The 12,768-nt window shown below is 39.0% G+C and overlaps 1 protein-coding gene across 6 annotated transcripts in view; it reads left to right on the top strand.

Moving 5' to 3' along the window:
- The window catches only part of SOX5 (SRY-box transcription factor 5), a 439,034-nt gene that overhangs the window by 202,034 nt on the left and 224,232 nt on the right, over positions 1 to 12,768 (top strand). For all 6 annotated transcript variants that reach the window (XM_055118342.1, XM_055118344.1, XM_055118343.1 and 3 more), the window contains exon 4: positions 5,057 to 5,143. In XM_055118342.1, the coding sequence (XP_054974317.1) occupies positions 5,057 to 5,143 (87 nt within the window). The remainder of the gene's footprint in view (positions 1 to 5,056; positions 5,144 to 12,768) is intronic.

Raw genomic sequence — 12,768 nt, 5'->3', positions numbered from 1 at the left:
AGTTTAAGCTACAAAATTAAAAGATAAACAGTGGTAGATTTGGTGTGACCTAACCGCTGGGACTTTGTTTAAAAAGTCAAATATCATACACACATGTATTTTGCTTACTCAGTTTTTCAATGAGCTCTGTGCAGGCAGCTCAAGGGAGCTTAAGGGAGAAAGAACGACATAAACACAAAGCAAAAACCTGAGCTTGTGTGTAAAGCTACTGCACTGGAGCGAATGTGGTTTAATTCTTGGCACTGGCAGCTTGTTGGAGAATTACAATATGTTGGCATGAATCTCCGGGTCTCATTGTTCCAGATGAGGGAGTCAGTCTTAAGAGTGTTTGGCAGTGAAGGGGAAAAAGGAGTGAGAGTGAGAGGGAATGAACAGCCCTAAAGAGGCTGGATGCGGTTGTAACAATAGCTGGCACAGTTGGGGGGGCATTCACTGGTGGGGCTTGCCATAGGCATTGATGTGGAGAGGCATATGTCAGCAAAAGATGCAAGGGTGAGACACGGGCAAAGCTAGCAAACTTCTCAGGACGCCTGATGGCAGAAAGAGACCAAAGTTTCCCGGCTTGAGTCTTCTGCATTTTCATGTGGTGAGTGATAATATCTGCTGCTTTCTCTCCAATATCTCTGAGCTTATTTCTTCACGTTGATTTTTCTGACTATTGAAAAATATATACATCTTTTCCTCTCTCCTCAAGAGACAAATCCTAGAGTTAAGAGACCTTTATTCAGTCTGTTCTTTCTGGACAAGTGCTGTGTGAACAAATCATTTTCTAAGTCTTTTCTCATCTACAAAATGGATCCAGTAGTACCCACCGTTGGCAAAATAGCTGTACCCCAGAGCTGAGATTCTCTACAGACCATAATATTTCTTGTTAGCATTTGTATCACTTGTTCTTATTTTAAATCAGGCAGGTGTGGGATGTAGGGAACAGCCCACAGCCCACTGTGGTCCAAGGACCATCCCCTGTTGGGGATTGAACCTGGGTATTTCTGTATGTAAAAAAACTCTCACTGCAGCCTTTTTGTATTGTTTTTGTTTGGGGACTACACGTACCGGTGCTCAAGGCTAACACCTGGCTCTGCGCTAAATAATCACTGTTGGTCGGGTTTGGGGAAACCAGAGTGGTTCAGGGAATCTAACCTGGGTCAGCCACATGCCCTACCTGCCCTACTATCTCTCTTGACCTGTTGCCCAAACGTTTGACCTATCAACCCAGCTCCCATGCCTATTTTATTATAAAAAGGGCAAGTTCATAGTAAGAAGGTAGCCACAAGACGACGCTAATGTTTGGGAGAGTAATTCCCAGGAGAATCTTTCCAGGTGTTTCAATTGAAACAATGATCCTTCTTACTATGACGCGTAGCCAGAGTTTGAGCACTTGGAAATGACTAAGCCCTTAGCACAAAGAAATATCAAGCACACAGGATAAAATACGATTCTATGTGTTTGTTTTTTGGGGGGAAAAACCCACCCAAATGACATTTTAGAAAATGTAATATTTAATAGAAAACCATGGTTTCTTTTAGTCCATAAGAACTAAAGCAGCACTTACCATAATTGTGTCAAATTTCACTTTCCTCGTATTCGCACATTAGTGAGCAGGTGTATTATAAATATTGGGATTTTGCCATTTAGTCGCCTACATTTCCAATCAGGACTTCTCTGTGTGTGAGATTTACCGTTTTCAGAGAAATCTAATCATTGGTATGTGTCCATCACCATGTGCCTGACGGTGAGATGATTTCTTCCCACTTCTTGTAGCAGCTATCAGAGGCAACAAGTACACCCTTTAACAGTCGGTAAGATACCAGGTGTGGATTTGCTTGAAGCTCTTTGTTTCATAGAAACTGAGATGAGGTGGAGGGAGTGGTTGGAGATCCTTTGGCCTCCTAAGCCCGACTGTTGGTGTCAGCTTTGGTGAGCACGCAGATTGTTTGATTTATCACTTGAAAAAGCATCCACTTTATGAGTAGTTTTAAAATTTTATTGTCTCAACTGCACGGTGTTAGGTTTTCCTTAAATCGTGCGGAATTCTAAAGCACAAAGTCGCATGGTATGGGAAATTGTGACTTGAAACCACCCATTGTTCAGAGGTATGTGCCGCCTTGGAAAATTCTAGAGTAGCCAATTAAGGTTTTTGTCTATCTTCCCTGGAACACTAGTGTTGTCCCCTTCTGTCCAGAATTGTTTTGCAGAGGAGAGCCTGTGTGTGTTTTCTAGAAAGCAAAAAAAAAAAAAACAAAGTCTTATGTACAACTTAGCTCATATTAAACAAGTCATGACATTTTCCTGAGGGCTAGTTTCTCAAATGGTAAAACAGATGTCCCTGTATTTGATTCAGAAGATTACTGTGATAAGTTTTGAAGGTATATATGACACCTCGTGCTCAGAATAATAGCCTTCATCACCATTTTATTGTCCAAAGAGAATTAGGAAGTGGTGGTGAAGAACAAACAAACAAAAACTATTGAAGACTCAACTTTGTTCCTTTCATTCTGTGAAAGTTCAGACTTATCTTTTTCTTATTTCTTTTCAACCTGTGTATATTGATATTGTAAGTCTTCAGGTATTGGCTGTGATTAAATGAGTGACCCCAGGTAAAAGCCGCTAGCATAGTTCAGTGGGCTGTCCAATGGGTGTTTCTAGAATCTGAACTTAGAGTCTCTATCTCAGCTGAACTGCGAGGAATAGTCTCTGCATTCATCCACAGGCACGACCCACTGAGTTAGGTATGCTTCTGATTTTCATCTTCCAACTGATCTAATCTTAAAGAAGCGAATTGATTTTTCTGTAGTGTATATTTAAACGTCAGGCACTCAAAATACGTGTATGTAAACCTTATATCTTCATGCAGCTTAATAAAGAGGACAGGAATGTTTTGCAGGTTCCAGAAATCTGGCGGCTGTTTCTTTAACACTGCAACTTAGACAGAAGTCTTCTGTTTCTTTATGAGCACACTACAGTGAATATTTTGTCTAGCTGCAGGGGAAAAGCTTTGTCATGGGCTTTGCAGACAATAACCTTAAAAGTAAAATGGTCTGCTTTTGGTGCCGGGAGGTTCAGGGCTATTGTTAGTGTACAATGGATTTCTATTGCTGCATTCCTGCTTTGCAAAGGTTTGTTAGCTTTTCATGACTGACAGTACTCTATTGCAAATACCATATTGGTTGTGCCCTGTTTACATGCTACTCAAGAATTTTTGTAGAGTACTGGAAAAAAGAAACAGTGGTTTTTGTTTGACCTACGCTGATAAGACTTAAAAATGATTTCACTTATGAAGTAAGTTTACCGGGGATGTGGAAATACTTCTAATGCTGGCAGAAGTATTTTAAAGTTACTTTTAAAGCCCTGTTAAAGAGAGATGTCTATGACTTTAAGAAGGCATTTGAGCTAGATAGTTAGCCACTCATTTATTGGTTTTATTACACATAGAATTGTCATTACCATTTTCCAGAGAATATTGTAGAAATTGGGATATTTTAATAAAAACCTAAAAGTAAATTCTTCAGGATCACTTGATTTTTTCATGTGAAAAATGAATACATAATTTAGGTTACAAAAGAGAAAATGTTTCACACACTTTTTATGTCAATGTACATGTCATTTGAAAAGTGTGTGTATACACACCTATACACACATATATATGTATATATACATATATACATATATATATATATATGCACACACATTTTTTTTCGCACTCCCAGTCTGTGTCAATTCAGAAGTTTCACCATTTTTTCCTCTCAAGTTTAAAAATCTGTAGGGCACAATTTTCCAAGAAGAGTTTCACCTCTTTTTTTGTTAAAAGCCCCCACACAGATGTTGTGACTTTGATAGCTAATGGCTCGCTATAAGAAAACTAGTTCACATTAGCCAAAGATGATGAAGACGCCTTAAAATGCATCTCGCTGTTGGGAAAATTAACCAGTTTCTAATAATCTTACCATCTCTAGGCCAGACGGTCCCTTTGATAAGTTAACATGTATTCCCTTTATGCTCCTGGTAGGGGGTAAGGAAATGTCTGAAAAACACAAATCCACATAAACACCAGTGTGGAGAATAGCAGTACGTCTTGGATCTCGATAATAAGTGTGGCTATTGTTATTTAGATGGGGCATACTGGGACACTTATCTTTTAGTACACTCCATTTTCTAACTGAATGCAGTGCTCATCGTGGGATTGAAAGCCATTGTAATTGCGTACCCATCAAAATGCTGACAAGAATATACAATTACATCATTTGGAATGGAGTTTAATGTTGGGGAGTTTTATTAGCATTTATATTTACTTATATGTTAAAATCTGGTACAAAAGGAGAGGTCAAAAACCATGGGATCTACAGAAACAAATATCAGAGTGAAATATAACCTTGCTCTGTAGAACATGTGTGCCTTGCCCCGCGGAGGGCTCTTTAAAAGGGTGTGATGCAAATCTGAAATAAGCAAATAATAGGTTCCCATTGTAAGCATTGCTCGCTTCTCTAGATTTTGCAATCTTTTTAAAGCTTATTTTATATCAACTTTTTTTTTTTAATGTTCATGGTAACTGGCAAATCTTTCCACAGTGCGCTTACCACCTCACGATGTTAAACACATATTATAAAGTGGATGTAATTGTAAACACACAGAGGGATATAATTACATGTAGCAGATTTAAGAGCTAATTCTTGGCTTTTTTTTTAAACTCTGCATTTTATCAACATAATTATTTTTTGACTACAGACTAGCACCCTGAAATTGACAAGCATCCATTATAGCAGGAATTCGCTCACCAAATTGAAAAACAATGAACTGCAGGTTTATATGTACCCATTGTCATAAGGAATCAGTGGGGCTTTGTTCCGCAAGAGGAAAAAGCTAATGATTTTGAAACAGCAGGTGACAAAACACAGTCTTTTTTTTTTTCCCTCCCCTGTTATCAGTTTGTTGATGAAGTCATTATGAACTGAAGCCGGGTTAGGGATGGCCTTATTTTTAGCAGATAGACTTTTAATGAGCTCCATTGTAAAGGTAGTCATGTTGATTTGCTTACATGTTTTTTTCTTTCTTTACTTAGAAACCCCCAGTATTGAAAAGCTACTATCAAAGGACTGGAAAGACAAGCTTCTTGCAATGGGATCAGGGAACTTTGGTGAAATAAAAGGTAAAATGTTTGTAATATTTCGGTGAAAAATGTGTACCCAAATGCAGTTGATATTTAGGAAGATGAATGGTGAGAAAGCACTTCTACCCTTTCCCTTCTACTTCCTGCCCCGGGTCTGTAAGCTGTAAAGTGGATATATCAGGGGTTTGAGTTTCTCTGCCTGTGCCTTATAGGATAAATCAACTGTTACTTGAACAGAATATTTCCAACAACTTTTAGTTTTCACCCCTAAAAAAATTTTTGTCCTTAAAAAAAGTTAATTTCAGTAGGAATGTATCAGAGCAAGCTTAAAAGCTGCACTTTCTGAAATGATTTTCTGTACTTTACATGGTGACTGTATAAATGTATAAAATTTACATTTAAAACTCAAAGCGGTGAATGGGAAGGCTCAGTAAAGGTTGTTACTAAAGGATCTTTTTTTTGTTTAGTGTTTGTGTCAACGTTTGTGTATTACTAAGAAAATTTCTATCTGGATTTAATAAGACATTGACTATATTTGATAAAGGCTTATTAATAACAAGATAGACTTCTCAAACAAAGTAGCATTAAATGATGTTTTTCCACTGATTGAAAAAAAAATTATTTCCCACAGCAGAGACTCATTTTCTATTTGCTGCTAACAGGGTACTTTTCATTTTGAGTTTTTTTACAGACTTCATTATGAAGAAAATTACTCATAAGTATTAAAATGGTTATCTATTACCCTGTATATTTTGATAGAAGCTGAATGAATAGTTATCACCAAATTTCTATTAATATACATATCAAAATCTGTGTATACATAACTATTTGCATACATGTGTGTATATATGTGCCCCAATTGGGGAGAAAATCAAGGCTCTTAAGGATCTTCTGTGTCTGAGCTTCCTGGTAAGGCAAAACATAGGCCATTTCTCTCAAATGTTCATCCTTCATGACAGTCATATCCGTGTATTTGGGCACTTCCATAAAATGTTTGAACTTTTCTAAATCCTTAATGTTTGGCACTTACATACAATGCAGGTTATGATTAGGGGGGAACAGAGAGGCAGCCTGTGGGTGGGTGTTGACAAACATTCTAGAATATTCCAACAAAGAGTAAGAGGCTTTCAAGAACTCTGAGCCCAGGTTGGAAGAGAACAGAGAAGTTGCATTGTGAGGTAACGGATTCTTGGATTCTTCCCATGATTTCTTGAGTTGTTGCCTGGGCCCCCGAGACCCTGGCTGCTTCCCCAAGGGTCCGCCTTCCCCTCGGAGCTGGGTGATAAGAGAGCGGGGCAGAGAAGACTGCTTGCTCCTTGCCTGTGATCTCTCATTCAGGTGAGCGAGGGATGTTTTCCCTCCCTCATATCCCTCACAAAGCCACTGCAGCGGTGAGACGCGGGGAAGAGAGAGGGGAAGAGAGAGGGGAAGAGAGAGGCCTCGAGGGCTGCTCAGGCTGGTCTGTAGGGTTGGTTCAAGATGCTGCATGTGGTGGCGAAGAAGTTTCTGTCTTTAATTTGGAGTTTTTTGAGCTTCACATTCAGCACCGAAGTTTCAGTCTTGGCCTCTGGTTCTGCGCCAAAGCTGTTTGGGAGCAGATTTTGGAAGCCACTTGTGGCCCTGGGCCCTGCAGGGCCTGCTGGCTGGGTGCCGGGTGCAGGTGGAGTGGCAGCCGGGAAGGGGCCCAGGGAGCCTATCTCCCTCCCGCCTCACCCCCACAGGGGCCAGGAGTGCCCATTGTTCAGGGGTGGCTGGGCAGACAGCGGGACAATAGAGCAGTGCCCTCTGGAGGTAAATCAGCCCGACTCACTGGCTCTCTGATCCGGCTCTAGATGTGGCAGAGCCCAGGAATGTGGCCTGCAGCCGCCTCAGAGGGAAAGTTTGGCAGAACAATTGCTGAGCTGTTTGGCAGCTCTGGTGTGTAAAGTAAATACAGGTGAAAGCGTCCTGTGTGTATATATTTGGGGAGGGAAGGCTCACTGGGAACTTCTCTCTTTCTTTTTTTTTTCCCCCAAGTCTGAAACTCTGAAAAAGATGACAGGGCGGTTCCTCAGTGACCGTCGAATGCCACACATCTGAAGAGAATGCTTGCCCGTGTCCGAGTGTTTACAGCTCGGCCAGGATTTCCTGAGTTTTCAGAATGGAAACTTTTCCATTGACTCAGATCAAGTTTTTGTTTCACTTTTTATTAGCTCGGGAAGTGTGTGAGTGCCCGAGTGAGTGTGCGTCTGTGTGTTTGCACCGAGTACCTCAGAGCCTCCGTCTCCACGAGCACTGGAGTCATACTTTTAGCAGCTAAGAGTTCAGTGCTTTAGGACATTTGAACAAATAGGAAAGTGTCCGTAGGGAAAAGTTTGTTTTTTTATTAAAGCTGTTTCTTAGTACTTCTATTTGAAAAATAAAAAATAATAATGATAAACTAAAAAAACAGAAAAGAATCCCAAATGTTTGGGATAATTTAGCTACCCACAAATCCTCGCCATTCCCATAAAAAGTAGATATCATTTTTTGAAAAACAATATTGACATAGGAAAGGTCACCACTGCTTAAGACACAATTATTTTTCAGATTTAGTAATTTTCCCCATTCGAATTTATGCCACTTTATGACTTAGCACATTGGCAGTACGAAGTGATTAGCTTTTAGAGTCACATTAGAAATAGTTCTCGGGCAAAGCACATGGAAGGAGACCGGGTCATTTTACCCAGCAACGCAGTTTGCCCAAAGATAGCCTTCCTACAGCACTCTAGATTGGGAGGTGCTTCCTGAAGGAATTTTTTCTTTCTTTCTTTCATTTTTTAAAATTTTTTGCTTTTGGGGTCACACTCAGCAATGCTCAGGGTTTACTCCTGGCTCTGCACGCAGGAACTGCTACTGGCTGTACTGGAGGACCATATCGGATGCTGGGAATCGCACCCAGGTCGGCCGTGTGCAAGGCAAAAGCCCTACCCGCTGGACTATCGCTCCAGCCCCCTGAAGGAATTATTTCTTCATTTCTTTTTTTCCTCTTCTGAGTTTACAATTTTCCCCCTTATCTATACCAGAAGCACTGAGTGAGGGGAGTGTGAAGGGTGCTGAGTACAGAGCAGCCTCACGGTGGAGAAGGGCGAGAGCCTCTCTTGGGTGCCTGTTGGCTCTGAGCAGCCTCAGCTGCCCACCCTTGCTCCACACAGAACGTCTGGCCTCGCACTCCACCTGGGACCCCAGGGCTGCTTTGACAGACCTGAACATAACATTGGCTTTTCAGCAACCATTGCTGACTTCGTAGTATACATACTTAATGTGTGTGTATGTGTGTGTGTGTGTGTAAGTGTAACACACAGGTCTGCCGACGAACATTTCACAAACCTTCCTATTGAGGAGGTGATAAAAGTAGGGCGTTAATTGAAAGGGTTTCTGGCCAGGCCACTCAGAGAGATCCATCAGTTTCTCTCCATGCTGTCTTTGAAGAATTCTTTCGAGTCCGGTTTCTCTCCCATTGGTACCCAGAGTGGTTCCTTCTCACTCCGCTCAGAATATATTCATTTAGGCCTGCAAAGTTTGGAATCTGTTATTAAGAAAATACCAGGTGCATTCAGTAGAGTAAAAAATTGATTCCTTTTGAAAGCTATAATTTGGGTTTTTTTTTTTCTAGAAGAGGGACATTAAGGCAAACACCCCATAGCTCTAGAAAGCCCATAATGGCTCTGAGGAAGTAACGCACTTAGCAATATTATCACCACTTGAATTAAAGATACACTATGCAGATGTAATATGAGGATTAGAGTAGTTTATCTCTTAAGTGACCTAAGATTTTGAGATGAAAGAGATATAAAAATTCAGTATGTGGCTTGAAGAGAGATCATTCTGTTTCAATATCAGGGACTTTGAAAACAAACAGGCTTGGAATAGGAATTACAATCCAATTAATCCAGTAAGGGATCTTGCAGTTTTATCGATTTTTAGAGCATGTAAATTAATCTCAGTATTTATGTAGGTAAAGATTTGTAACATTCTAAAAATTGTTTAGGATTTATCCTTTTAAAATTGAATAGCTGTAAGAATCACATGGCTGACTAATGGTAACCTTGGTACTATTTTATTTGTACATTAACAAGGGATGTCTACACATTTTTAGGTTGGAAATGTTGATTGTTTCCTGAGGGAACTGGTGGATCTGGAATTTGTTCAACACAAGAGTCAGCCATAAGGAAGATACATAACATAGAGTTATTTACTTCCAAATAAAGTCAGTGTTTAATGTTTTTAATGCACTAAGCCTGTTGCATGCATGGTTCCTCTGTAGTTCCTTGAGTTATTTTTCAGCATTTATTTAAACAGCTTCATAGAAACAGGAGAATGACTATTGGTATACAGTTTATAAGGTTTTAAAATAAGTTTGGCAATATCTACTAAAAAAAGAAATTAACTTTACATTTTATGCAAATAGTGATTTGCTCTGTCTTGGGATGCCAGGCCCTTAAGCCAGTGAGTAAATATCGTAGGGATGGGAAGAGGATGATCAGTTACTCTAGTTTAATGATTTGTATAGTGATTATTTAGTTCACCAGTAAGGGAATTTTATGTATCCTTTAAAGCAGGTGCTTAACAGATAAGCATTAAATAGATAATCTTGTGTTTTAAATCTGGTTTTATGTTTGAACATAAAAGAATACTCTGCTAAACACTTCTTTCCATTTCAAAAATACACCAGTTCATTTAATAAGTGTTAGTGTGAGGGAGATTTTAAGATTAAAATAATAATGAAAGAATTTAAATGGTATGTTATGAAAGCCAAACCTTTCATGATCAGAATTGTTGAATTGTGGAATCAACCTAAAACAGTTCCCTGTTTTAAATGTAGGTTTTTCTCATTAGGCAAGCCTGGTGTGAACAAAAGGATTCCATGCATTTATGTCCTGATTGTTCTAAGGGCTTGTGGGATTCAGGTTACCTCTTTGGTTTTATTTCTCCTCTGTTTATTTAAAAAGAGTTACAGGTTAGTATTTATTACATGTTCTTTTATGCATGAGCACTTTGTAAACAAGTTCCTTGCAAAATTATTGTGAAAAAGCCACCCCCACCCCCTGTTTTACAAAGGAAGAAATTGTGATTTGGAAAGAGAATCCCAATATCATACATTTGAAGTATTACTGGAGCAGTGAGAAGCAAGATATAAATCTACTTCTGCCTATCTTTTTAGCACTAACTTTTTATCTGATACTTAATAAGTCTCTCTTCAGTAAATTTGGAATCAATTATCTCCATAAGGCACCAATCAGAATATTAATGACTTTATAAGACTTTATGTTGTCATATAGTAAGTGATAGTATTAACTACATATTTCAATTCAGCCAACTTCTAAGTATCTAGATTTTAGTAAAGGATATTCAACTAAATTTTATCAACGTTTATTTAGTGAAGGGGTTAGAGAATAGTACAACAGATAAGGCTCTTGCCTTGCATATGGCTAATGCAGGTGCAATGCCCGGCACCAAAAATGTTCCCTGGAACCATCTCAGTAGTGAGTGATCCTTGAATGCCAAGCCAGGAATAAACTTTGAGTACCACCAAATGAGGCTCAAAAACCAAAAAATAGAAAATAAAGTTTGTCTAGTGGAACCAGAGAGATAGTACAGGAATTTAGGTACTTGCTTTGTATTCTACCAAGCCCCTTCCAGCTTCTGGTACCACCTATGGTCCAGGGGTAAGTAGATCCTGAGCACAGAGAGCTAGGAATAAAATAACCTCTGAGTTATTTTATTATATATTATATAGTATAGTATTATATATTATATAGTACTGCTAGGTAAGGTACAATCTACAACGCCTCCAAAAAATCTTGGCATAAATTTGCTCTTAATGAAAAAGACAATTCACTGAATGTTTCTTTCAGTCCGTTGATGAGTTTGAAGAATTTCATTCACTCACCTTCTGATGAGGTGGGCTTCTTTTTCTCTCATGTGTGGTAAGAAATGCCATGAAATGAAATATCAGTTGTTCTATGAACTTAGTTTTCAGTTCATTATATTTCTAGTCCATTCAAAAATGCTATTGTCTACCTTGCTACATTTTTAATTCTAGAGATATAATGTCACTGTCACTGTCATCCCCTTGCTCATAGATTTGCTCGAGCGGGCACAGTAACGTCTCCATTGTGAGATTTGTTGTTACTGTTTTTGGCATATCAAGTATGCCACGGGGAGCTTGCCAGGCTCTCCTGTGTGGGCAAGATACTCTCAGTAGATTTCTGGGCTCTCTGAGAGGGGTGGAGGAATCAAACCCCAGTCGGCTGCATGCAAGGCAAACGCCTTACCGCTGTGCTATCGCTCCAGCGCTAGAGATATAAAAGCAAATATAAACCATTTTCTCTCTTGCAAGAGTTTTCAGACTACGAAATAGTTTATGAAGCAGACCTTTTGAAAGTAGTATAACAAATCTTAAATTTAAAGTGCAGTACCGATTGAAATCAACATTTTCATTAAAAAAATTGGACCAAGTGCTATCCAAATAGTAGAACTAAGAGTCTAAAGAAATAGAATAAAAATTTTACTGGTAAAAATGTAGCTTATTTCAAAGTAATGAACTACTGGTCTTTTTTATTTTTAATTTCCAACAGGCCCCAACATTATAGGAGGTTTCCTTTTTGAGTGAGTTTTGCTCATTTCTTTATTTGGGTAATTAACTTTGATCTTTGTTTTGTTTTGGTTTTGGTTTATGAGCTGCACATTTGGCAGTATTCAGGGTTTACTCCTGACCGTGTTCAGAGTTCACTCCTAGCAGGGCTTAGGAAGGCGGGAACAATCATGCGTGCCAGGGATTGAACCTAGGTCAGCCATGCACAAGGTAAGAGCCCTGTTTGCTGTACTTTCTCTCCAGACCCCACTTTGATTTTTATTATATCAAACCATGTAGCTACTTCATTTGGGTAGAGTAGCCAACATTCAGGAAATAGCGTGTCTGGATTATTTTCTTCTCAAACATATTTGAGTTGATTACTTAATATAAATAATAAGATGAGGGGCTTATCCTTGTGCACAGGCAGATTACACTTTTTATTTAGTCAAGGACTTGAAAACTTTTCTCTGAATTCATACATTTATGTATTTTGATGTAAAATAAATTGCACAGCAGAGCCTGGCAAGCTATCCTTTGTTTATTCAATATGCCAAAAACAGTAACAAGTCTCATAATGGAGACGTTACTGGTGCCCGCTCGAGCAAATTGATGAGCAGTGGGATGACTGTGATACCGTGACCATGATGTATTTTAATGTACTTTATAAGTTGTTTCGTGGTATCATGCATGAAGTGAGTTCCTTAATGCTGGAGCTATAATATTAAAGAAAACTGATCATCTGTCATAGAAAAAAAGTCTTTTGGGAGAATCAGTAATTGAAAATACATATCAATAGCAATACAATATATGACGTCAACTACTATAAACAATCCAATCTGAGTGCTGTTACAGAAAGAAGAGTAGTGATTTTTGTTATTTCAGTGTTCATGTGGGTACTTTGAGGCATTAATATTGTTCGATTGGCACAGTCTGAAGCAGTTGACTCGGGTTATTCAGTCATCCTTCTCTGTCTTCTACCCCGCAGTATCCCCAGCACCTAAACTAGAGTGATGGCACGAAAGTCAGTCTTTAGAAGTGGTCCTCTAGCTGGTGAAGTTCAGCATAG

The sequence above is a fragment of the Sorex araneus genome, chromosome 10 (genome assembly GCF_027595985.1).
Source record: "Sorex araneus isolate mSorAra2 chromosome 10, mSorAra2.pri, whole genome shotgun sequence".
Taxonomy (NCBI): Eukaryota; Metazoa; Chordata; class Mammalia; order Eulipotyphla; family Soricidae; genus Sorex; species Sorex araneus.
Note: the sequence above shows the minus strand (reverse complement) of the source record. Positions and strands in the feature narration are given on the sequence as shown.